Source organism: Narcine bancroftii, chromosome 9 (assembly GCF_036971445.1).
Source record: "Narcine bancroftii isolate sNarBan1 chromosome 9, sNarBan1.hap1, whole genome shotgun sequence".
NCBI classification, from domain to species: domain Eukaryota; kingdom Metazoa; phylum Chordata; class Chondrichthyes; order Torpediniformes; family Narcinidae; genus Narcine; species Narcine bancroftii.
Genome location: NC_091477.1, coordinates 32,800,518 through 32,826,601, shown reverse-complemented (window position 1 = coordinate 32,826,601; position 26,084 = coordinate 32,800,518). Strand labels below are relative to the sequence as shown.

At 39.8% G+C, this 26,084-nt stretch overlaps 2 protein-coding genes across 8 annotated transcripts in view; one reads left to right on the top strand and one right to left on the bottom strand.

Annotated features, from left to right (window-relative positions):
• The window catches only part of cltb (clathrin, light chain B), a 21,217-nt gene extending 15,957 nt beyond the window's left edge, over window positions 1–5,260 (bottom strand). The window contains exon 1 of one of the 2 annotated variants that reach the window (XM_069898724.1): window positions 5,010–5,260. In XM_069898724.1, coding sequence (XP_069754825.1) covers window positions 5,010–5,199 — 190 coding nt within the window. In that variant the 5' untranslated portion in view covers window positions 5,200–5,260. The remainder of the gene's footprint in view (window positions 1–5,009) is intronic. The other variant, XM_069898725.1, reaches the window with a different exon arrangement.
• faf2 (Fas associated factor family member 2) lies at window positions 1,297–26,084 on the top strand. 6 transcript variants are annotated; one of them, XM_069898721.1, is made up of 12 exons: window positions 1,297–1,548; window positions 10,139–10,228; window positions 12,748–12,816; window positions 13,066–13,200; window positions 16,520–16,596; window positions 16,674–16,812; window positions 17,744–17,829; window positions 18,767–18,858; window positions 19,760–19,937; window positions 20,969–21,140; window positions 21,765–21,908; window positions 23,119–26,084. In XM_069898721.1, exons 2-12 carry the CDS (start codon window positions 10,160–10,162, stop codon window positions 23,299–23,301), a joined length of 1,344 nt encoding a protein of 447 aa, XP_069754822.1. In that variant the 5' UTR covers window positions 1,297–1,548; window positions 10,139–10,159; the 3' UTR covers window positions 23,302–26,084. The 6 variants fall into 6 exon arrangements, with proteins under 6 accessions (XP_069754822.1, XP_069754821.1, XP_069754818.1 ...); XM_069898720.1 differs by lacking the exon at window positions 1,297–1,548 and adding an exon at window positions 4,631–5,382; XM_069898717.1 differs by lacking the exon at window positions 1,297–1,548 and adding an exon at window positions 4,631–5,451.

The window sequence follows — 26,084 nt, the reverse complement described above, 5'->3', positions numbered from 1 at the left end:
TCAACAAACAATCTATTTCATCCTCAAGAACAAAAATTTATAACACTTAAAACAAAAGTGTGACTTTTTTTCCATAGCACATTTTTAATAGCATTAAATTCTTTTATTTTTTTCAACCAATTAAAGCTTATATCAAGGTAAAAGAAAATCTTATCGTTATAAATCAATGGCAATTGTCTCTCCTTTTCGTAGCCAGCTCCAAGATCTTCTCCCTCACTTCATACTGAACCAACTTGACCAGAATCGAACATGATTTCTGATCTGGCTATGGCTTAGATCGTAATGCTCGTTGAGCTCTTTCGATCTCAATATCTCCTTGAAATTCAGTTACCCCCAAAGTTTGAGGAATCCACTGTTGTAAAAGTCTCTTCATATCTTGCCCTTTATCACCTTGTTCAACAATTTTTATATTATTTCTAAAATTTTCTAACGCATCAATGTTTTTGTGTTAATTGTTCTTTAGTTACAGCTGTCTCAGCTTGACTCTTCTTCATTTGCTATTTAACATGCTGAATTTCAAATTCATTACTTTTAATTTTTGTTCCATTTGAGACAGCATTCTCCTTACCTTCTTCATAGAACCCCTATTTTCAATTAAACCCTCATTAAACCTTTTAACTTCCATTGTTAACTAACAAAATTTGCTGGAAAGAATCCATATACTTTTTCATTTCAGTTGTAGATATACAAGACTCCTTTATTTTCTCCAGTTTTTTGGCAAAAACTCTGTTTAACATACATTTCTTCTTCTTGCTCCTCTTGATCACTGGAGCTGGAGGTTTCTTGAGCTTTTATAAAAATTTGCTTATACACAGTGTCACTTCTTTATCCGTAGGAGTCAGCCATTGTCGGGGGAGACCTTGTACAGCAATGTCCAAGGTCTCCTCTGCTCCAGGTCTGTCACCAAGGGTACACCTTCCGGAGAGCTGCAGGATCCTTCTTCAAAGTAGGCCTCTCTTTATTAGCTTCTTTTTCTTTTTCAAGTTCTTGAAAAATTAACAGTCAGTTTATCTTTCTTAGGAGGCATTGTTTATTGTTCTGAAGGTCTTCCGATAGCTTCCTCTTCTATTGTCTTGCAGTCAGTTCAGGCTTCTTAATTCTTAAAACTTTTTCAGTGAGAGTAGAGCATTCAAGTCTAGCCCCATGACATTACATGGCACACCCCCCTCCTGCGGAGGATGTTCTTAAATAGAGTCATAGCAAACAGATTTTAATCAGTAAATAAATCAAGGACAGAAAAGTGTACTTGGAAGTTTAATCATTCCTATTGAATGGCAGAGCAGACAAAGGATAACACTGTCTACTTCTCCCATTTCTTATCGTCTTTTAACTTTTTTAAAAAAAGCAGAAAGTGCTTCCTTTTTGAAAGACACTGACAAAGGTCGTGGTAGTAGAAGTAATATTAAAAGCAACAAAGGGTGATTAATTGCAGTTCTAAAGAGCTTAAAGGAACCCAAGAACCTAAATGGGAAAAGAAAACACGAAGATTACAACAAGAGGACAGGAACAGCTGGATAACTTTTACATTAAACTGCAAGACTCCACCAGGTAAATTTCCTTATGCTGTAATGTAACTACTGATGGTTTATAACTAAATCAACAAAGCAGATGAAAAGGATAAAAGGCAATGTGCACATTAAGTACTTCAATAGATGTTATCAGATAAAAGCTGATAATCCTGTTTTTGAGCACCTTCAAAGGGCTATGCACCACAAACCTTCAGGTGAAGCAAGAGTGCACAAGAGTCATATGATAGCTAGTCAGTGCAAAGCTTATATTTCAATTTGGATATGAGGGAGCAAATGCCAGGTTTTAAATTTATAAAAATAACAGCAAATCAATTCAGGTAAGGTATACCATTTAAGGGTTATGGCATTTGAAAGCAGGAGCAAATTGTCACACAGCTTTTCTGTTCAATTAAGCACTCAAAATGAGTCACAGGTCAATTCTTCTCCTTGCTGTGCAGTCAGGAGCACACTAATGCAATGCCAAGGTTACTTCAGTAAAGTATCCATTGAGATGACCAATGATGCATAGATTTAAATACTGGAGTTAATGATTATCTCTTGCCAAAATAGCCAAATATTTAGTTTATTCCATTGGTAAGCAAAGTCGAGGATAAGTTAAAATCCACAATCTCAAGGTTTCCTTTAATAAACTCCAATTACATGCTCAAGTTTACAAAAGATTATTAGATGCCAAACCAGTCTTAACAAAAACAAATTTGTATAAAAGAGCCATTCAAGCCAGCTCTATTGATGACCATTAGAGTGGAATTGAACACAAATTACACTTTTCCCCCGCTATCCAATAGAAAATTATCCTGTGTTATTGTCCAAATTGTTTGTCTCTAGTCATGACTAACTGATTTAAACCAATAGAAGGGCAAAAATTTTCATTGGTGTAGCAACTAAACTGTTAACTTTATTCTTCCAATATTTGTCATCAGTTTCCACATGACTGCTTTTCAGGTTACCCTGCTGCAATCTTGAAGACAGTCGGCACTTTCAAGCTGCCTTGTAAAATGGGGTTAACGAGGCAATTTTCCTTGTTAGCACACCACGCACCCGGTCAGCATGCTCCTAAATCAACCGGAGGTAGTCAGGGAACCCAGTTAAACTTACCTAGGTCTCGTCCGCTGGTGGCTTGAAAATGAAAATGGCCAATCCAATTATTCTGATGACATCAGCTCTTACATGCACGTTGGGGCCAAGTTCAAATGTAGAGGAGGAACTCAGCAGTGCAGGTCAGGAAAGGGGATATTATAGATCGTGGTTTGAACACGTTTCCCAGGAAAAGCAAGGTTAAAATCTTTTACTTCATTTCATCTGTCAGTGTGTGATGCATCACGGGGGTGGGATCCCCCTTAAATCGCCGGGTTGGCAACTTAATGGGGTGATCCCCCTGCAGGTTAAAAGGTGCTGGGAGCACCTTCGACTGATTAAATGCACCTGGGTCCCAGGAGGGTTACCCAGGTGTGGCAGTTTAAAAGTGCCTAGTGACTTGAAGGCACTTTTCACAAAGGTAAACAATCATCATTCTTTTATGTAAAGGTTGAACAGAACTAATAGAAATGTAGCAGCCTATATTTAAACAAAAATTCATATATTTAATTCAAATATTAGCCTTTGAATTTACAATTAATATGGTGGCCCAGTCACGTTCAAAGTGAATTCAAAGGGTCTCCGGACATTATTTAAAAAAGACGAAGCTCATCCATCTCAAGGTTTGGAATATTTTATGTAAAATTGATGACAAAGTAAAATACAGTCATAGAAATCTTTCAATATTTATATTAGTAACCCATTTAATGAAAAAAATTGTGAAAACTAATGGCTGGAAGAACAATGGTTTGAAGATCATTTGTGGTGGGGGGGGAAGGGGTGGGTGGTAGGGATGACAGAGGAATTGTCAATGTTTTGAGTTGAGACCCAGCGTCAAGATCGACTGAAGGGAAGATGAACAACATTCAGAGGAGACAGAAATGCAAGACTGGGTGGACAGAGGAGGGATGAAGAATTGTGGGGAATGGCGAAGTGGTTGGAGTTGGTATTCAGTGTCATGTGGGGGATAGGGTGGAAGCAAAGGGAAAAGGCAGATGGAGTCAGTTGGTGGTGGGGAAAAAAATGTTGACAGTTATTTAGGGTAAAGAACAGAATCACAAAGGGTACCATTGCTAGTTTCTGATCAGCAAGATGAAAACAGCAACTACTGAGACACAGGTGAAAATGGAATCAGATGGGCTTTTCAGTGCTTAACATGCATGGTCTGAAATTGGATGAATATGGGTGCTGGGGGTCAGGAGGAGACAACATAATTAGAAGGAGAAAGATTGGAACACAGGAGACAAGAGTTATCAGCAGTTGTAGTCTTGTGGTCCTGCTTATCACTTTCTAGGAACTGTCTACACCAGCCTTCCTACTCCATTTGCTTTTTTTTGTTTTTATCCATCATTCACCAGCCTGTCCACCAACTCCACAATCCCCCACCCCTCACCAACAACTGCACCTGCTAGTCATCCTTCATCTTCACCCTACCGGATTTTGTTGCCTTTTTTTTGGTAAACCAGAGCAACACAACAGCGACACAGCCGGGTTTACCTTCAGTGTATGGAATCTGACAATCGTACCAGGTCAGGGAAGGATTCTTGCTCTCTTTATTCTAATCATCTTTCCTCTTTAGTTCTGATGCAAGGTCTCAACCCAAAACATTAACAATTCCTCTCTCTCAATACCACCAAACCCTACACAAGCAGACAACCCGGGTTCCCAGAGTTGTGGTTTTTTTTTGCTCGAGATTCCAGCATCATGTGGGCAAAATGGTGAATTAAGCTCTCCTAACAGGCTGTGTCAATTGAGCAAATCACTAAAGCAGGGATAACCAAAGGTCGTAAATCTGTGCCACACACAGAAAGAGGGAAATGGCTATTAAGGGCACTGCGATTGCACACGTTTAAAAACTAATTAAAGGTCAAAATCAGGAAACTGGACGAAATTCACAAAGGATTCAAAATTACAGCAGGTCCTTTTTCTAGCTTTAACTTTGCAAACTTGGCAGGAATTCTCCAGATATCACGCGGGAAACAGGTCAACAGCGTCTTCCCCCTCCCCTCAATGACTCAATGACAGATTCACAATACGAAATCTCTCTGGAGTCGCGCTGAAGCGGAAAGTAAGGCTACACAGGAACAGGAGTCTTTTACGGAGTAAGCAATGTCATCTCGATCGATGACACTGCGAAATTCAACACTGCCCGGCTCAACTTGCAAAACCACCGAGCGGAGTGTCGACCAACTAGTGTCGACCGGACTTGGTTGCCTCTTTATTTTTTTTGGTAAACCGGAGCAACCCAACAACGACACAGCCGGGTTTACCCTCAGTGGATGGAATCCGACACTCGTACCAGGTCAGAGCCCAAAAGGCAGAGCTGGAAGAGGCTGGCGGCAGTCAGACTCCGGTGCCGGGGTCCCCCGCCGAAGTGCAGGTCCTCTTCCCCCCCACGCCACTCACCTCCGACGTCTTCCGATTGCGGCTGCAAGGCCGCCGGCACCTCTCCCCCGTCCAAGATGCTGAAGCCCTCGTCGTTCTCGATGCCGGCGATCTCACTCTCCTGCTGAGCGAGGAAGGCTGCTGCCGGGTCCTCCTCAGCACTGCCCGTGGTGCCGTTGTCGGAAGAAAAGAAACCGAAGTCCTCAGCCATCTTCAACGGGGTACTAGGCCGCTGATCGAAACCGGAAATGAGCCACGACACACAGGAAGTGGCTCCACGAAACTGACGTCACCTTTATTCCCCGTTCGGTTCCGAAGCCCCGCCTCTCTGCCACATGACCCAGCACGTTCCGCTCGCTGATAGTTCCAATTGTTGGCCTTCCTCAGTTGCCAGGTACTGACACAGGCAGCGATGATGGCCCACGGTGATGGATGTGGTTATGGGGAAGCCCCTCTAGCACTGGTAGGCGTCTCGCCCTAACACCAGGTCCAAACAAAGTTCAGTAATTTGCCCTGGCACCAGCCCAGGTTACCTTCCTCAAAACTTCCAACACTCTCCCTTGGCTGCTCACCCAGGTACTTGTCTATCAATCTCTTGGCCCACTTCATCCTTGCACATTAACTTCTGGCATCCTTTCTTGATACTATAACTTTATTTCACCCCCCCTCCTTTTTTTAATATATATAACTGGTTATATACGGGTTTAATTATGGTTGTTTTAGATCATATCATCAAGTTAGCCTGAAATTACTCAGTGTCTTGACCAAAAGATAGTATAATGCAATTTAATTGTCCTCTATCCAGAATTATTTTTAAGAAATAATGTTAAATAAACAAATTGATAACTAATGTGAATTACCTTTATGTTAATTTGTCATATGTATATGATAGAACATCCTATTTGTTATATTAGTAGACTTTGTATGTAGGATTTGTATATTAAAGTCAATATTTTAAAAAGGAAAACTTTCTTAATCTCTGTGTGTATTTCAGTTAACCACTATCCATAGTATGATTGCATAATTGTGCCAATTCAAAGGCCTGGACGAATGATTAGGAGAGATGAGTGCCCAACTTATCCTGATAGTTAGAGAATTTATATTCAATTAGTAAGTCAAAATTAAAATGAAGAAAATAACCTAGTGTTAGTATTAGTGATCACGAAACTAATAAATTGTTATATAAACTAATTTGGCTCACTAATGTGCTTCAGGGGTAGGAAAACTTGGCTTAATGAGGTGTGGCACAGTTATTCATTTAGACTACTTTAAACAGACAAACAACTCTATTAAAATGTTTTGTGATTTAGGCTATTCCTAACCTTAACCCAAAAACAATTTTAACATTTGAAAGGTTCCTTTGTTTTAATATTTCACTGAATGTTGAGAGTTGAATTTATGAAATCCTTTTATTGTGTGTGCCTGAATTTTCTGCAGAGTTAATTTGCGTGCTTTTGTGTATATACAAAGGACCAGTTGCGTCTACAGCACCTGATTAGCGAGCTCAGGGTCACTATTTGTCTGATTATGTTCTTGTTAATTGCTTAAGGACATTTTATTTGGTTATAGGTTTTAAATGAATCATTGTCAAATGTCCAAGTTCTGTCTTCTACAAAAGATTGTATCTCATATCGTTCTGCATTGTCTTCTGGAATTGTATTAATGATAAACAGTTACTGAATTATATGTCAGGTTAATAGAAATGGATCATTCTTCAAAAATAAGTATCAAACTTATTTGTATTTAATGTAATTCATCCAAATAAGCAGAAATCTTCTTGATAGAGTCTGAGGTAACATTCATAACTGAGAGCTCAACAAAATGCCACATACAGTGTATCTGAAATTTGATCTATTTTATGGACTCCACATTCCAGTAAATTATTTAAACTGCCATTCTCCAAGTGTAGGGCTAGACAGTGAATTATTGCCAAAACAACATGCACGCACGTAGTGTGCATTTTGGCCAATTCACAGCTCACCTGATCTGGTGTTGATCTACTCAATGGGTGCCACTGGACTAAATCCTCCGTCATTCTTTATTTGATTGCAAACTATTAAGGTTATGTTCATTCTGGCTGCCTCCCTTTTGCCTTATTAAACATTCAAATTGAAAAGAAGTCCAACTTGAGCATCAAACAATAAACCCCAAATTATAAATGAAATAAATATGTTGCCCCGTGTCAAACATGTGCCTCTCTTTTACACAGTCTGTGTACATGGAGTGAACATGATTATGCCACTATTTTAATGCTTTTTTTTCTTGCCCTATGGTAACTCCTATTTTATCTCTGTATTTATCTTCTCTTTTTAATTGAAGGTGGACCATTAATTTTTTCATTAAAGTACCTGTTCGGCTGCAGCAAGTAAGAATTTTGGTGCATACATTCAATAAATATCACTCAACCTAGTTAAACCCAGATAATGGCGGACTTTATTGCTTTTGTTAATTAACAAGCCACACATCAATTTATTTGTTGAAAAAGTCATTACAATTACTCAGTTCCATTTTCTAAAAAAATGCATGGGTACAAATATGTTGCAGTCGCACACAATAAACACGCATAATTTTCCCACTATCTTTGCTTTTTAATAACATGTGTTTTTTAAAAAAAATATATATGCTGGTAATCTGAAACAAAACAAAGTTCCTGGAAAAACTCAGCTCAGGCAGCATTGGATCCTGTCTGACTCTGGGCATTTACAGCATTTCCTGTTTTTGAATTAACTTTAAGATTAAAACAATTTTTAATATACCGAGAGGTTTGCATTTCGTTTCAATTCAAAAACTGTCGATAAGATGCACAATTATTTCTGCGTAAGTTTCTGCATATATTTTTAAGTTTTAATAGAAGTGTAAGCAGATTTAATATTCATAGGGTGTCTGCAGACGTAAAAAGGCACCAAAATCCTGGTGGAACTCAGCCGGTCTGCGAGAAGTTTCGGTGTGTTTTTATGTCTGCAGACGCGAGTGAATTTCATGAAATCGAAGTGATCACACCCTGCCTCCACGTCCCGGCCACAGAATTTGGTTTAGTCACAGTTAACATTTGAAGCTGGGCAATGTTTACTTAGCATTAGGGAATTCTACCTTACGCATTAGTGATTAAACATGTTGCGATTGGCCATCGTCTTCGAATATTTCAGAGGGACATTTAAAAAAAATCAGAGCCACGTGTCCTTCGAAGAAGTCTTCAGATTTTGGGGCGGTGCGAGTGACCCTGGGCTCTGATTCCAGAAGCCTGGCCCGAATCCGCACTTCAGGGCACCGTCCTTGCGCTGTCATACTCCCCGAGCAGCACGATTCTTTCGACCCCTTGCCACCTCCACCACTCCTATGCCGCAACTCCTGCCATCTCTCCCGCCCCTGTAACCTCCACCATCCCCTGCTATCTCCACTGTCCTACTGCCAACCCAATGCCCCTGCTACCTCCACCCCCCTGCCACCTCCACCACCCCCTCTGCCCCCTGCCACCTTCACTGCCCCATGCTGCACCCCTTGCCATCTCCACCAACCCACTGTCCTCCTGGCACCTCCATGCCCTACAATCTCCACTGCCACCTCCTCCGCCCCCTGACACCCCTTCCGCCCCTGACACCCCCATACTCCCTGCCACCGCACCATGCTGCACACCTTGCCCTCTCCACCATCCATCTGCCCTACTGCTACCTCCACCACCGTGTCACCCCCACCGCCCCTGCCACCTCCACCATCCCTCCTGCCACCTGCATCAACCCCTCCGCCCCGTCACCTCCACCTCCCCATGCCGCAGCCCTTGCCATCTCCACCATTCCTCTGCTCTCCTGCCATCTCCACCACCCTTCCACTAAGCCCCATGCCACCCCTGCCACCTCCACCGCCCCACATCGCAGCCCTTGCCATCTCCACCATCCATCTGCTCTCCTGCCACCCCTCCACCCACTGCCACCCTGCAACCTCCACCTCCCCATGCTGCACCCCTTGCCACCCTCTGCCCCTGCCACCCACTCCACCCCATGTCGCAGCCCTTGCCATCTCCACCATCCTTCTGCTCTCCTGCCACCTCCACCAGCCTGTCACCCCCTCCGCCCCTGCCGGCCTGTCACCCCCTCCGCCCCTGCCGGCCTGTCACCCCCTCCGCCCCTGCCGGCCTGTCACCCCCTCCGCCCCTGCCGGCCTGTCACCCCCTCCGCCCCTGCCGGCCTGTCACCCCCTCCGCCCCTGCCGGCCTGTCACCCCCTCCGCCCCTGCCGGCCTGTCACCCCCTCCGCCCCTGCCGGCCTGTCACCCCCTCCGCCCCTGCCGGCCTGTCACCCCCTCCGCCCCTGCCGGCCTGTCACCCCCTCCGCCCCTGCCGGCCTGTCACCCCCTCCGCCCCTGCCGGCCTGTCACCCCCTCCGCCCCTGCCGGCCTGTCACCCCCTCCGCCCCTGCCGGCCTGTCACCCCCTCCGCCCCTGCCGGCCTGTCACCCCCTCCGCCCCTGCCGGCCTGTCACCCCCTCCGCCCGTCACCCCTTGCCGCACCCCTTGCAAACCTCCTCCACCCTGTCACCCCCTCCGCCCCTGCAAGCCTGTCACCCCCTCCGCCCCTGCCAGCCTGTCACCCCCTCCGCCCCTGCCAGCCTGTCACCCCCTCCGCCCCTGCCAGCCTGTCACCCCCTCCGCCCCTGCCAGCCTGTCACCCCCTCCGCCCGTCACCCCTTGCCGCACCCCTTGCAAACCTCCTCCACCCTGCCACCCCCTCCGCCCACTGCTACCCTGTCACCCCCACCGCCCCGGGCTATCCCCACCACGTCCCCATGCCGCACCCCTTGCCACCTCCACCATCCCTCCGCACCCCTGCCACCGCTCCCTCCGCCACCCCCTCCGCCCCCCGTCACCTCCACCGCCCCATGCCGCACCCCTTGCCATCTCCGCCATCCCTCCATGACCCTGCCACCCCCACGACATTTGTGACCGAGGTCGGCGGACGGCAGAGCCGAGAGTTGCCGAAGAGTCTCGGCTGCTTCCGTCACTGGCCACGAAAACCTGCAAATCCAAAGCGGGAGCCGCAGAAATGCTCGGCCTGCTTCTGGAATCTTAGCGCGGAGCCAGAACCCCAATATTCTCGGGCTGGGGCTTTTTTTTTTAACGAATGTGACTTTACCCGAAGATCATCTACTTCCGCACAGGCCTGGATCGCGAAGCCCAAGATGGCGGCGCCTGGGAACGAGGAGGAGGAACTAACGCAGGAACAGACAGAGAAACTGCTGCAATTTCAGGTGAATTCATTACTATCATGTCATAGCACTGAAAGTGGCGCAGGCTGCATTCCCACGCCGCTTTTTATTTAACTTCTGATCTTTATTTAATCACGCTGAAGTCTGCACCTGTGGCACTCCTAAATGTTTCTGGGAGAGCCCCATCTAACCCCATTTATTCTGCACTCTCCCCAGCTTATCAGTCAGTGCCAGTATCATTTCGACAGGAATGCTAACAGTTGACAAGGTAGACTTAATTAATCCACCTCCAGTGCGAAGTCGACATTGCCCAGCAACACATGTTAACTGGAACCAAATCAACTTTCATTTTGTGCATGGCTCAATGTGATTATTTCCACTTGATGTCCGTTGTGGACCTGATGCATAAATAAACCTACAGTGTAATGCTTACGCTTTTACTAAAACTTTAAAATATTAGACAGAAACTTACTCAGAAGCAGTTGTATATTTTAAGAGACCGTTTTTGAATTGAAAATCTGCAGGTATATTAAAATTATTTAAATCTGCAAGTTATTTCAAGAAGTTGTTCTCGCATTGTACTCATTGGAAAGTAAAATATTAAATGAAGGAGCACGTCAGATTTTTATGGTAATTGGCTGAAAACAATTCATAAAGTAAACAAGGGTCTTTAGATGCATGGCTTTGCATCCAAATGTTGAGAATAGTTTAAATCTTGCTGTTTAACTGTTTAATACATTGCCAATATAACTCTAGCCAATGCAACAGTTGGTGAAATTGAATATACCAATAGAGTTTCTAAGCCATGATTATGTTGTGAAGATAGGGATGTTGTATTGATGTTTCTCAGCTGCAAATGCCTTTACGGTACAGGTATACTCCGCTTTATGAATACTCATTTTACGCAAATTCAGTTTTACGAAGAAACCTGTGTTCGCTATCCAAAAGAAATTTGAATGGGTTTCCGCTTTTTCAAAAATATCCTTCATTAGTAGTGAATGGTTTTATGCCATTTCAGCTTGTGAAAGGTTTCATAGGAACACTCTACTTTCGTAAAGTAGGGTTTACCTGTAATACCATAAACTTTTGATGCGACGTATACAAATGTTTACATAGGAGAAATCAATAGGTACCCTGATGTACAAGAAAAAGACAGGACAAGTAATGTGAATCTTTATCAATTTAAAAATTTGGAAACTCCTCTGCTGTAGGTAACTTGTTAACAGATAACCAAAATCATCTTCTGAAGAGTTTGATAAATCAGAGTCAAAAATGTTTAAGCATGGGTTGAAGGTCATTTGAGATCTTGGGTATGAAGATACAAAGTGGTAGAACAGTTTTGAAATGGGACTGCACAAGATCCTAACAGTTGAGGCTCATAGATCTTGTTGAGGTCATGTAGAATTGGAGGTGATCCGAGGTAGAAAATTGTAAGGTTTTTAAATTGAGCTGTTGCTCAATATGAGTATAGGCTAGCCAGCACAGGAGAGATAGGTGAATGAGACTTGGATCATATTAGCATCAGATTTTTGGATGAAATTTTAAGATTTCTTTTAACAATGAAAGTAGAACCAAAGATGAGAGCAAAGAGCATAAAGGTAATAATGAGACATGTAGGTTTTAAGTAGTGGATGAGTTGAGACATTGACACATTTGACAATATGTCAGTAGCCTTTTTCACCTTGCCTAACCAATATCAATGAACTGGTTCAAAATAACGTTTTTGCCATTCACACTGGACCAATATTAACTAGTTCTTGCACCCTTTCACACTCACCACCTGGCATCCCAGAACAGAGGAATGCCAATCCTCCATTAACGGGACCCAGCGTACCCCCGACCCTTAAAATACTGGGCTAACTGGTACGCCGATTCAAAACAAATCAGTGATGATACACACTCCCGAGGAGGTTCATCCCTGAGGCGATCTGACACCTGCGCGCCGGTTTGTGAGCATTCATACTGGCATGTTAACAGGTAGATTGGTGGTTAATTACTGGGTTAAAGATCCAGTGTGAATGGGTCTTGTGTTTCAACTCATCCACTGCTAAAAGGCAGTGGGTGTAAGTCATTTTGGTCCTGTAGGTTTTATGTCACTGGATGCTCGTTTTGGAGTGAGGGATAACACTAAAGTTGCAAGTGGTCTTGCTTGGTTTCAAATAGTTGCTATTGCTAGTGAGAGGTATTTGTGTTTGTCTAGAAGTCAATAGCTTTGATTTTCCACTACTTTACTGAAGGAAATTTGTATTCATCAAAAACTTTTTTGGATAAGCAGTAACACAATTATAGCTATGTTAATACTCTTAAATAGGATCAAATGTATCTACATTCTCACACATTTCATGCCAGCTTTAGTGCTAGGGCAGACAATGACATTTAGTTAAAAATGTAAAAATTAGTGGAAATTGGCCTGAAAGAACCCATGAGATAATTAATAAATTGTCAATCTTTGGCTTAAAGAATTGCATTACACAGTGAGGCATTTTTAAAAAAAAATTAAATTCAATGTTGTCATTTACCTTGCTTCAATTTAACAATTTTTCATTTACTTTTCCCTGTAGGACTTGACTGGTATTGATTCAATGGACCAATGTCGACGCACTCTAGAACAGCACCATTGGAATATTGAGGTATAAAGGAAGCAAAATTTCCTCCAATGTGTGTAAAATATGATTGTCTATGGTATTGATTGTTTCTATTTAAGTTTAAAATTCTGATTTGTAATTTGTTCAGATGTGTGAATGTTAATATTGTAGTTATAAATTGAATGATGTATTTGAGATAAACTACGTACTTTGTCATGTGTTTTTAATAATGGTCGAAATTGGTTTTAATCCTATGTTTTTTACTATATCCTGCCAACCCATTTTATTTTTTAGGCAGCTGTTCAGGACAGGCTAAATGAACAAGAAGGAGTTCCCAGTGTCTTCAACCCACCTTCCTCTCGTCCACTTCAAGTCCACACAGCTGACCATCGGATCTACAGTTATGTAGTTTCAAGGCCACAGCCCAGGGTAAGTACACATTACAATCGTTTGATTTACAGTAAAATCCCCATTATCTGGAATTCAATCAACTGGAAACTCAAGCAACTGGTAAAAACAATGGAGGAAATAAATAAATAGCATCTCATATAAATAAGACTGGAGAGATGGATCCTGTGGGGGAGTGCTAAGACATAGTTAGAAATGCGGCGATTTGCCCCATAGCTATCAATGCTCCACAACGTTCACCCATTCTCGTGGCGGAGAGTCGGGTTGTCAGCGCGAGGAAGCTGTGCTGAGAGCCTGACCAGGACATTTGCATGGAGGTGAGTCTAGTGGTGCCAAGCGCCTGACCAGGACACTTGCGTGGAAGCGAGCCAGGTTGCGCCAAGGGACTGATTGCGTGGAGGTGAGTTGGCTTGTGCCGAGAATCTGACCAAGACACCAGGATGAAGAGCTCGCGTCTGGGATGACTCCTAAAGTGTGTCTCTATCCCTGCCTAGTAAAAGTCTTTATTTTTAGTATAAAGTGTATTAATGTTATAACATAGACCAGCAGCAATAGAAATTCACCAAGACAATGGTTTCTTCAAAATTATCATTTTTATTAATAATATAAAATCTTTCTTAACTCTAAACTTAACCCCACTATGCACCAATAAAGTGTGTGTGTGTGTGGCAAATCCCAAACCATTACAGTTCAGGCACAAATCTGAAGAGATGATTTTAAAGTTTAGTCTTAGAAATATTTTATGTTGAAACAGTCTTTAAACTGCTGTTCAAAAGTTCTCAAACTCACGAATTCTTGTAGATTTCCTTTCAGAGAAATATTTTTTAATTCGAATTACTTTTTCACAAATCCCCCTCTCTTGTGTGGAGGTTTCGGAACTTGTTTTTTTTACACGGTGATTTCACCATCCCAGACCATTACAAATGGGCACAGCAGAACTGCCCTCTCTTGACAAAAAGACAGTTGAAGTTCCTTTTCTTCAGCCACTATTTCTGTGTTCCTTTCGTATCAAAGGGAGAATGCCCAACAGTACCTCTCTCATTGAAGGGTACTGCAGCTCTGACTTCAGATAAAGCATGGTTCATTATTAAAAATGCTGCCTTGAAATGTCCCAATCACATGACATGACATCACTGCTAGTTCTTAAGTTTTATTTTCTTCAGCAAGATGAGTCAACAAGCAAATGGCCTTCTGTTTACACGTGCTTTCTCCTTAGCAAACATTCATTGTCTTAGGTTTCATGGATACAATAATCAAACTGCTTAATGCTTTGAAGTAGCAGTCAAACTGTCTTTTTTTAAATTTTTTTTTATTTTTCGCACTATAAACCACATTGATCAAGATACTCTTTGAGCAAACATTCATTGTCTTCAATATTTCAAGGGCAATCACTCCAGTTTTTATTGCTCTGCTTACAGCTGGCCATAGCAGTCACAGCATCTCTGTGTAAGTGTCTTTGTGTGTTTTTCTCTGTTTCCAACCCACATAATTCCCTTACAAAAAATAATGTAAACTAAAGATTCCGTAACAGTAAGGCTTTATCTGTAAACTTGGGGTAGGGGGTTAATAATGACGGCAACACTGTTACAGGAATTATTAATTAAAATTAATAATAAAATTAGCTTTACATAATTAAAGACTACATCCTGATTTTTTTTTCCAAATTAATTTACATTTTGCATGTGTTTTGTCTTTTAAATGGTGTATTTTTAATACAGGTATATTAGGCATCATGCAAAGAGAAGATGATGCCGCTTTAGTTGCCCATTCAGAGCCAGCTCTTCAGCGCTTGACGTCCTGCTTTGCGGAAACTGCCAAAATGTTTGGCCTGGAAGTCAGCCTGAAGAAAACTGAGGTCCTCCATCAGCCAGCTCCCCACCATGACTACCAGCCCCCCCACATCTCCATCGGGCACACAAAACTCAAAACGGTCAACCAGTTTACCTATCTCGGCTGCACCATTTCATCAGATGCAAGGATCGACAATGAGATAGACAACAGACTCGCCAAGGCAAATAGCGCCTTTGGAAGACTACACAAAAGAGTCTGGAAAAACAACCAACTGAAAAACCTCACAAAGATAAGCGTATACAGAGCCGTTGTCATACCCACACTCCTGTTCGGCTCCGAATCATGGGTCCTCTACCGGCACCACCTACGGCTCCTAGAACGCTTCCACCAGCGTTGTCTCCGCTCCATCCTCAACATCCATTGGAGCGCTCACACCCCTAACGTCGAGGTACTCGAGATGGCAGAAGTTGACAGCATCGAGTCCACGCTGCTGAAGATCCAGCTGCGCTGGATGGGTCACGTCTCCAGAATGGAGGACCATCGCCTTCCCAAGATCATATTATATGGCGAGCTCTCCACTGGCCACCGTGACAGAGGTGCACCAAAGAAAAGGTACAAGGACTGCCTAAAGAAATCTCTTGGTGCCTGCCACATTGACCACCGCCAGTGGGCTGATAACGCCTCAAACCGTGCATCTTGGCGCCTCACAGTTTGGCGGGCAGCAGCCTCCTTTGAAGAAGACCGCAGAGCCCACCTCACTGACAAAAGGCAAAGGAGGAAAAACCCAACACCCAACCCCAACCAACCAATTTTCCCTTGCAACCGCTGCAATCGTGTCTGCCTGTCCCGCATCGGACTGGTCAGCCACAAACGAGCCTGCAGCTGACGTGGACTTTTTACCCCCTCCATAAATCTTCGTCCGCGAAGCCAAGCCAAAGATATTAGGCATCATAAGAATGTCTCAAGTCTCTCATATCTGACATCCGCGATCCCCAGAGGTGCTGGATAATGGGGAATTTTACTGTATTTTAATTTTGAAAAGTATTTTGTGAAGATCTTTGGAATTCAGTTGAAATTATTGTGTAGTATCATATTTTGAGTTGTTTGTAATAAATTTGATTTCTTTGAATACTGTGCTTGTTTTGAAATTCTGTACAGTATTAATAAAGTATTCCTTTTCATAGTTGAAAGTGTGTTGAATTTTAGTACCATCTTGCAAACAGTTTGCTTTATATATAGACTTGATAAAGCAGAATAGATCATGGTATTTGTTATTATACATAACTATTTTTGGTTAATAAGGACCCTCCTTGAAGAAATTACAGTAGTTGACATTGATTTCTTAGTAGGTCAAAATTCTTATTTGAATTGACTATTTTCTTTCATGAATGCACGTCGTTTATATACTTTGTGCATTGGCATATAGTATGATAGTCTAGTACACCAAATAAGACCGAAATTGAAGGTTTTTTTGATGTTATTAAGACCAAACTAAGTTTATGTAGTTTGACCCTTTATAGATATTAATGACATCTGTTCAATTTTTCAGGGACTCTTGGGATGGAGTTATTACTTGATAATGCTTCCATTCCGATTCACGTATTACACGCTACTGGACATTTTTAGGTGAGATACTATGAGATTTTGCTTTAAATGCAATTATTTTTTAAAAAAATCTTGAATTTAATCTTTTTGTTTTGTAGGTTTGCTATACGATTTATTCGGCCAGATCCTCGGAGCCGTGTTACTGACCCTGTTGGAGATGTAGTTGCATTCATTCAGAATTTTGAGGAACAATATGGAAGGATCCATCCAGTCTTCTATCAAGGAACGTACAGTCAGGTTTGTACAAATATCCATTATGGAGCTTTTTTGTTTAAAGTTTGCTGGTGAGAGTGTTTTGCAGTTTAGTTTATCTTGGTAGCTTTTCACATTTACCACTCTTATCTTAGCAGACATGTAAATTGGACTAGTAAATCTTATTCCAAGTGTAATTTCAGAAGCCAATGACAATTAATCTATTCTATGATTCTTTTTAATTTGTATTCCATGCATATCGTCAGTGAGGAAATTAGTTGACATTGAAGAGTGATTCCTCAATTGATCAAAATCCTTGTTTGAATTACATAAGTTTTTGTTCATGTATCATTAAATTATCAGATTGACATTGTAAATGACCATTGAATCCAGATTCATGGATTTTTCCCTTGTGCAATATTGTCAATAGAATATTGTTTGGCTTGGTCTTTAATAAAAATGATTAAAAGTATGTATTTCTTTGGGGGGGGGGGGGGAATTAGCTATTAGCTGAGCATTCACTGCCTATTCAAAGGAGCCATTGTTTACATTTGACCTACCCAATAAGTACTGATAGGTTTGTTCTTCATGCAATAAATGAGGGTAATGTGCACAAGGGCATGTTTGGATTATAATTAAGAGCAGAAATGTGGCCATTTTTTTTTCAATGAAGCCAATTACTATGTATTCACTATCCTACCAGGGAGATGAGATTTCTTCTGTCAATATATGTAACAACACAATTCTAAGCCAAATTCCAACAGAGATGCTAACATTTGTTCTAATGCCACTAACTGTTGGACTTTATAGTTGACCCAGGCCATTTCTATACAAAGTTTCTGCTTTAAGCTTTCAACAATTTTTCTATGTCAAAATGGTTAGTAATTTTTCTACTTGTTTCCATATTCAAATAGGAAGATTAATTTTATAGCTTTAATTCTCATTAATTGTGATTTATTATTTGCACTAAATGCAGGCACTGAATGATGCCAAGCGGGAGCTTCGTTATTTATTAGTTTATCTTCATGGAGATGACCATCAGGACACTGATGAGTTCTGTCGGTAAGAGAGGGTGGCATGTCGTCTCTAAAATCTGAGGTGTTGTTTAATCAAGACCAATGCTGTGATTCAGTTACCTACCTGGAAGTTGTTACTTATATCTACAAGAAACACGTTTCTATCAGGTCTACAGGTTTATTGTTTGTGACTGGAAATCAAAATTTGTCTCTCCTGTTCAATGATATTTTAAAATGTCAGCTGCAGATGTATTAATAGGACCAAATTAATCAGACAAGGCAACACCCAGGTTTCATTTGAACCTGCTTGGCTGATGACATTTGTCTTAAAAACTAACTAAAGGTTAGCTGATAATTGATGAGCTGATTGCCATTGGTTTTTTTTTTAATGAAAATAAGTATTTAAATGAAATAATATTCCAGAGACCATGTATATCATTCTATATTTGTTGCTGTGTAAATAGATAATAACTCTGGATGAAGATGTGAAGAATGCTTTCACTGATTTAGAGGCGAGAATTCATTTTGGTACATTTGTCATTGGTATATATAATAGAAGAAGTCCTGAACTATTGCTGAGGGAAGTTCAGCTATATAAATACTTTTAATTCTTCTTTAAAGTAAATTATGAATTTGTAATGCATAAACTCACCTGCCATCAAGAATAGTTTTGTTTTTCACTTTACTTTTCAATTATTTTTTTCTTAAGTGTGATCAAAGAGCAATCTGGTGCCTCCAGTAAGAATCCAAGTTGTCATTTTTTTATGTGCATGCCAAAGGGGACATTAAAAAATATTTGATGATAGAGGTATCAGAGCAGGCAACTGATGGTGACGTGAAGGAAGGATACTTATTGAAGCATCATTTAATATATCATTCAACTAGGTGCCTCCTCATAAACATGTAGTGGTAGTTGGGGGAGGTGGATTTGTGTGCATTCTGTCTTTGAAGGATAACTAAATGTTGGTTTGTTTCTACCTCAGTAATACAATGTGCTCTCCAGAAGTTGTAAACTTCATCAATACAAGAATGCTTTTCTGGGCCTGTTCCACCAGTAAGCCAGAAGGCTACAGGGGTAAGTATATTTTTTTGCTTTTACAGTTATAAACACTGTTGCCACACTATTGAAATTTTCCTTGCTTTTAAGTTAATCTTGAGAAACAGGAATTTAACAGGCTCTTCCAGCCCACAAGCTTGTGCTGCCCAAATACTCCCACGTGACCAATTAGCCTACCAACCCTGTACGCCTTTAGAACATGAGAGGAAACCGATACACCCAAAAAATAAAACCCCGTATGGACAGGGAGAACATACAAATGCCTTGCAGGCAGTCCATAACATTGAGTTAATTGCACAGAAAATACAATCTTACCTGAAATCAATGGGAATTGCTAGATTCCTTTATCCCAACTACTTCTGATGCCAACAATAGTGGGATGAACTATTTTGGCTTTTTAGCTTATTCCTGTCATCAACTTCCTGCAGCATAATAGAACATCGTATTATGTTCTGTTGTTTTAAATGCAAATATCTTCCTCCTTCATGGTGTCTGTATTTGGGTTTCTCACCATAACTCCTTATTGATATTTGTCTCTTAGAAAATTTCAGCACCGAAACAGTCCCCTTTGGTCCATGCCATGGGGCTGAGTTTGCTGAAACAATGTTGTTGATCACTGGAAAAACAGACTAGATTTTGCCAAATAAACATTTTGATTGGATCATGATTTCATACAAGAGTGAATGGACTTGGTTAGTGATTTGTTGTGCAACATTGACGTGGATAAGAGAGATTCAGATGGGGAGGTACCCGTTTCAAGGAGGGATTTTGCAGAGATACTACTTTGTACTCTCGCATGTCCTTGATTCTGTTTGTGAGGTCCACAGCATATATGCAGGAATGGAAGTATCAAGGAATTTTTTTTTTTAAAAAGAGTTGGTTTTTCAATAATGATCTAACATGCGGTTTTGTATTTCAGTATCTCAAGCTTTGCGAGAGAATACCTATCCTTTCCTGGCAATGATTATGTTAAAAGAGCAAAGGATGACAGTAGTTGGTCGTTTGGAAGGTCTTCTTCAGGCTGAAGACTTTGTCAATCAGCTGACATTTATTATGGATGCTAATGCAACATATTTGGTATCAGAGCGACTTGATAGGTAAGATATGGGAAGAAAGTTCAATTCTGTTAATCCCATAATGAATGCATTCAGTGTCAAATTTAGATTGTATTCATTAGAATAAAATCACAATATGCATGTTGTCAACTTTGAGAATAATGCATATTAATACAATATGATTGTGAATGAATTCTTCACCGAAAGCTAGTTCATATCAGACTGTTTTAACGTACAAATACTTGTTTGGACTCAATAAAGTTAGTATGAGGATTATTTTACTTTTTGGTATACAGTATTTTCAAGTGGGGCACAGCTCAATTGTATGTGTATTCAGTGCAGTTTCCTCTTGCTCTTTGTGACCTAAGCTTGTATAACCAGGGTCTTAAGTTCAGGGAGAGTTTTAAATCAGAATTATTGGATAAATCATTTATTAAACAAATCAAAAGTGAAAATCAAAAATACTGCAGATCCTAGAAATCTGAAACAATCAGTTAGGTAGCATATGGGAGGATCAAAAGTGGTTGTTTTGAAATGAAACATTCAAAATGGTTTAAAAAATTTTGCAGGAAGCAAACACGAGAGAAAGGAAAGAAAAAATCAGTTTTGAAACTTGCTAATTTTATTTTTTATTCAATTAATTCTACATTAGTCAATTTTCTATTTAATTTCTAAAATCAGATTTCTTAAGATTGTCTTTTCTCTGTGCTGTTGAGATGAGTTTAGTCTCTATTGTGCTAATATTGATGTCTCAAATCTCAACTATGATAATGGATTGGACTTCTGACCAGAGGGCTCATGTTTAAGGCACATAGAAGCTGGTCCAAATTTTATGTTTTTACTCAGAATACTTTTTCATGTACCTTCACAAGGGAGAGTTTACATCTCTTAACAGGCACTGTGGGGATGGATTAGGAGAGAAGTAAATCTTATTTGTAACTATTTTGTTTATATTACTAATTTATTTTTTGTGCCATTATTTTCATGGCTTTTGTTGTGTAGATCGTGTGCAATTAAATCCAGTAGGGACCTGTTGACAACTTATTGATGCTGTTTATATTCTCTCATTTTAGAGAGGAAAGAAATCAGACACAAGTGCTGAGACAGCAGCAAGATGAGGCTTATTTGGCTTCGCTTCGTGCTGATCAGGAAAAAGAAAGGAAGAGAAAGGAGGAACTGGAAAAAAGGAGAAAGGCAGAAGAGGACATTAGGCAACAAATGCTTGCAGAAGAAAGAAGACAACGAGTAAGGTTTCTTCTTTAAGAAATGCAAAAGTATTTTGTTAAAATATATACTTTTATTCTAAAAATCATTGTGTAATTGTGACTGTTTAACCAATGACTTGGCTTTCTGATACCCAAGTTGGTTATGGAATAATTAAGCTATATAAACCATCACTGGATTAAATGACCTCTGAATGTTGGATGAAATGGATTTTTCTGGCCATTAACAAGCAAAACAGATTTGGCTTGGTCTCTTCCTCTTTATCATTATCTAAAGCAAGTAGCTGGTTAAAATGGAGATCAGCCATGATTGACTTGAATATTGGAACAGACAAGAGAGGTTGAATGGCCTGCAACTTTTCCTATGTTGGCCTGTCAGTGGCACAGTTACAAGGATGACTGATTCCACAGCAACATAGCAGCAAACAGGATCAGATTGGAACAAGATCAGATTTGACAGTGCTTTCTGAAACTAGGCCTGGTAGCATCATTGTATGTGCATATTGGACAATTAATTTTTATTAGTACAATTTACTTTGTGTTTGAATCCAAAAATGAAGAAATTCTCCTAAACCTGCATTAAATGTGAACATGCATCTTTGGCATAAATGTGAAGGGATTTTTGTTTGTTTGTTCATGACCACAGAGTTTACAGGAAGAGAAGGAACGCAAGTCTGAACGTCTTCCCCCTGAGCCTTTTTCAGACCATCCAGACAGTGTTAAAATTGTCTTTAAGTTGCCAAATGATACTCGAGTGGAGCGACGGTTTCTGTTTACCCAGTCATTAACAGTAAGAATCTTCCATGTTTTTTTTTAATTTGTAGAATCAAATGCACTTGTTTTGCATTCTGTTAAAACAACCAGGAGGGTATACAGTTGGAGTGGGTGCTTGGATGGAAATCGTATGAGAAAGTAACGTTTAACCATTTCAATTAAAGGGTAAAAGTTGCATTATTGTTACATTTAAAATGTAACATATATGAAATTCTTTAACTTTGTCTACCGTAAGACAGATAGATTAGCATTCCAAAAGTGATTTTTTTTTAAATTAAATTTAAATTTTAAACATAGACATACAGCATGGCCCACAATCCCGTGCTGCCCAATTTCACCCAATTGACCTACAACCCCAGTATGTTTTGAAGGGTGGGAGGAAACTGGAACACTCAGAGGAAACCCACACAGACATGGGGAGAATGTACAAACTTACAAACAGTGTCCGATTCAAACCCCTGGTACTGTAATAGTCTTGCACTAACTGCTACACTAACTATGCCAAGCCTTGCTGTGGAATTTTTCTTAAATTTAAAGTCACATTCTACCTGCCTGTGATGGTACATGCATTAAAATTTTATGGTATTCTTGTATTGAAACAGTTCTTTTCGGCAGTGTGAAGAGCATTATTGGACAATCGATTGGCCTTGTTAACCTTTCAATTATCTTTTGTTTAAATTTGAATAGTTAGCAACTAAATCTTCTAAAATCAAAGTGTTTTATTTTCTTTATTTAAACATCTTTTCTGTATTTGGCTTTTGCTTAAAAGCAGAGAAATATGAAAGTTATTGAAAATTAGTCCTTTGATTAAAATTTTACGATCAAAGCATATATTTTACCTTTGTTGTGTCCATAAAATTTTCTCACTATTGCATGCACAAATTTGTCCAATGGTTAACTGAACCACACAGATCATCTGTTTCCCTGATAACTGGCAATTAATCTCGTATACAAGACTACATATGGCCTTGGCAAAAGTCATGAGAAAACTGTCAGAGTTTCGGCTAAAAAATATCTAATAAGATAAAAATTAGTCTTCTCTGGAACTCCCCACAGTGGAACTCGTGATCAAGGCTTACACTAATAATGGGCATATTAGAAATGTCCTGTGGTGTAGCTGCCTCTTGTAGATGTGTGGTTCATTAGATCTGCAGCAAAGGGAGAAGCTAAGAACAAAAATAAAGTTATAATTTTGAAGAAACTAATATTTTGTTCTTTCCTTCTAGGTAATATATGACTTTTTGTTTTCCTTGAAAGAAACTCCGGAGAAATTTCAAATAGTTGCTAACTTTCCACGTAGAGTACTCCCCTGTGTGCCCACAGAGAAGGAGCCAAACCCACCCACTCTGCAGCAGGCTGGATTGAGCCGCTGTGAAGTCTTGTTTGTTCAAGATCTTACTGATGATTGAATTGGACACCAGCAATAGGTTAAGATTCAATAGCTGCACAGTTTAAAGGACTGCAGAGACTTTCTCACAAATGAACCAAGTTTCTGCACGCATTGGCAAAGGTCTATGCAGCTAGGTTGCTCATCATTTCCTGGGATGAACTGTGCTGTCCATCAATATTTTACTTAAAAAAAACCTGAAATGTTGAGCAGATTTCCATCAGAAGATTTAAAAGTCAATGAATCCATTTCTCCATCCAGATTACACCATGGAGAGTCCCAACACCTTTCTGATGGTTTTGTTTTCCCCACTTTGTTGTATTTCTATTAAAAAGGTGAAAAAATAGACCAAAGGAAGGTTGGCTGTTTTTGAATTATTGGAACCTGAATTGGTTTAAGTTCTTATTACCATGGCCTTTGCTATGGTGAAACCTCAGTATGTAGTTTGTCAGCCTATAGTGCCTGTGGTAACTAGAGCTTGCTCCATGTTTAATACCTGAGCAGCCTTGTCATCCTCGAGGTGTAATTTATTCCAGCAGTTTAAATTAAAACTGTTTTAGAATTTTATTGTGTTGAATCATTTTTGTATGCATAGATTTGTTTTTAAAATCATTTTCTGTAACTTAAGTACAATTGATAGCTGTTCACAGTGCGCTGAGTAGTCAAGTTTGAGCATTAAAAATCTATATTGCCTTCACCTATCTTGTTCCTTCTGCGCTTCCTATCATTGCCAATGTTTGTTCTTGGTCATCGTCCACTATTGTACTTGTGTATGGATCATGCATCATCTTCAGATTAACTTTTTTTTCCGTGTTGGATTTGGTGCATCTATTTGTAGTGCTGTATGTTTTTATTTTATTGGGGAGAAATGAATATTTATAGCCTCCTTTGAGAATATGACCAAGGAAAATAACATTTTCAGCAGAGAGTGCCCCCCCCCCTCCCCCCTTTTCAGGCTCTATCCAATGGCTCCTTGATCAGTTTGTCGCAATGTATAAATGTAGTTTTTTTTCGATACTGTTTGATTTGAAATATTGCACTTCTTTCTCTAATTAGCATCTTAATGTGTCAAATGACGTGTCATTTGTTTTGCTGTTCTATCAAGATGCAATATGACTTGTGTCTGTCTTGAATAAATAGTGGGTGGTGACCAATAATGAAATTAATTTACTACCAAAACAGCTCTTGGCTTTAATATACTGGCTCATTTAATTATAATGAAGTGATACTACTGACATTTCCTTTCTTGACTAGATATGTGCTTGCAGCTATTTTATCTGATAAAAATACAAAGTTTGATTATTTTGGAGTGCCTATATGCACTACTCCAAGATTAGATAACCATGGTTAATATGTGATGTGAACATAAATGATCAATTTGATTTTGTCTACAATTGCTAGTGTTCAGATTTAGTTTTTTGCTTGGTGTAGTTGACCTTGAATATATTTTTATATAAACCTATAATAGCAATCAATATAACTTTTGTTTCTCATGTCTGATTAAAAGCAGTTAACATTTCCAGATGCCATAGGTATTAATACAAGTTGATTGAAAAGCATAGCAGTGTACAAAAAAAGTTCATATTGGCTCTTGATTCCTGCAATGTTGAAGCTGCAGTATTAATTGCTTTTTGTTCTTAATTTCAAAATCGGACTGACATCCAAGACCATGGTTCCAGAAGCTTGTCTTGAATTACTGAATGTTTTCATGTAATTACCATGCATTCATATTAGGATATAATCTCTGCAAAACAAAAGCAATCTGATTGAAATGTTGTGTTTATGATTTTTGCAAGCGAGGATCTGTACATTATGGCTGCCAAAAGAAACTTCTTGGTTGACACTTTTGAACGAGACTGACATTGTGGCTAGCCTGAGCTGACTGGGAATTTGGATGTGTGAAGCAAATGTCTTCCGAATAGAATAAGGTATTCTACATCATAGTTACTTCAGCATAAAATGTTCGAAACACCCAACTTTTGCCTTGATTTGCATTCTGCCCTTGCTGAAGATGCTATTAATGCATATTTACTCCTAATTTGATGCATTTAGTATAACATTCTAAATTTGAGTTGGGGCAAACTACAATGCAACCAGTACTGTATTGACATTTTAGGATTGTGCAATATTTTTTTTTGTCTTACTCCCATCAGTCCAATAGTATGCAAATACAACTTTTGGATATTTTAATGGTTCTACAGATTATTGTTATAATTTTGTACATATGAGTATATTCCTAATAGTCCTATTTGAAGAAAAGGAGGCAAAAATTCTTTAAAGGACCATTTTTTTGTTTAAGTTTTTAAAAATGTTAAGTTAGTTGAGTGACACTAAATAGAATTTTTTTTAAAAAAAGACTATGAAAATGCATTTTTTCTAATGACATAACTCATTGCTCCAGAGGCTATTTATGCATTTCATACCTTTCCTTGGTAAATGTTTAAGTCAATTTCTTTGTCACTTTTGCATTTCTGGAGGGAACAAATTTTTGAATCCAATACTCCTATTCAAACTGTGAATAGATTTGTGAAAGGCAGGAAGTTAAGCAAGCTAATTGAAAACGAATGCCAAAATATGCCTCTTATTTTCTGTTCACTTGGAAATCACTCTTTTCAAAACCAAAATCTCCTCCATGAGTTAAAAGATGAACAAGGGCATTGAGTGATACTGCATCTGAAATTGAATTCTGGAAATAAGTTTCCATGCTCAATCTGAAACTAAACATTGTATGATATGCTGTAAATTCAGATACTTGACCCATGTCTTGTAATTTATTGAAATTTAATGAATACAAAATAATAATTA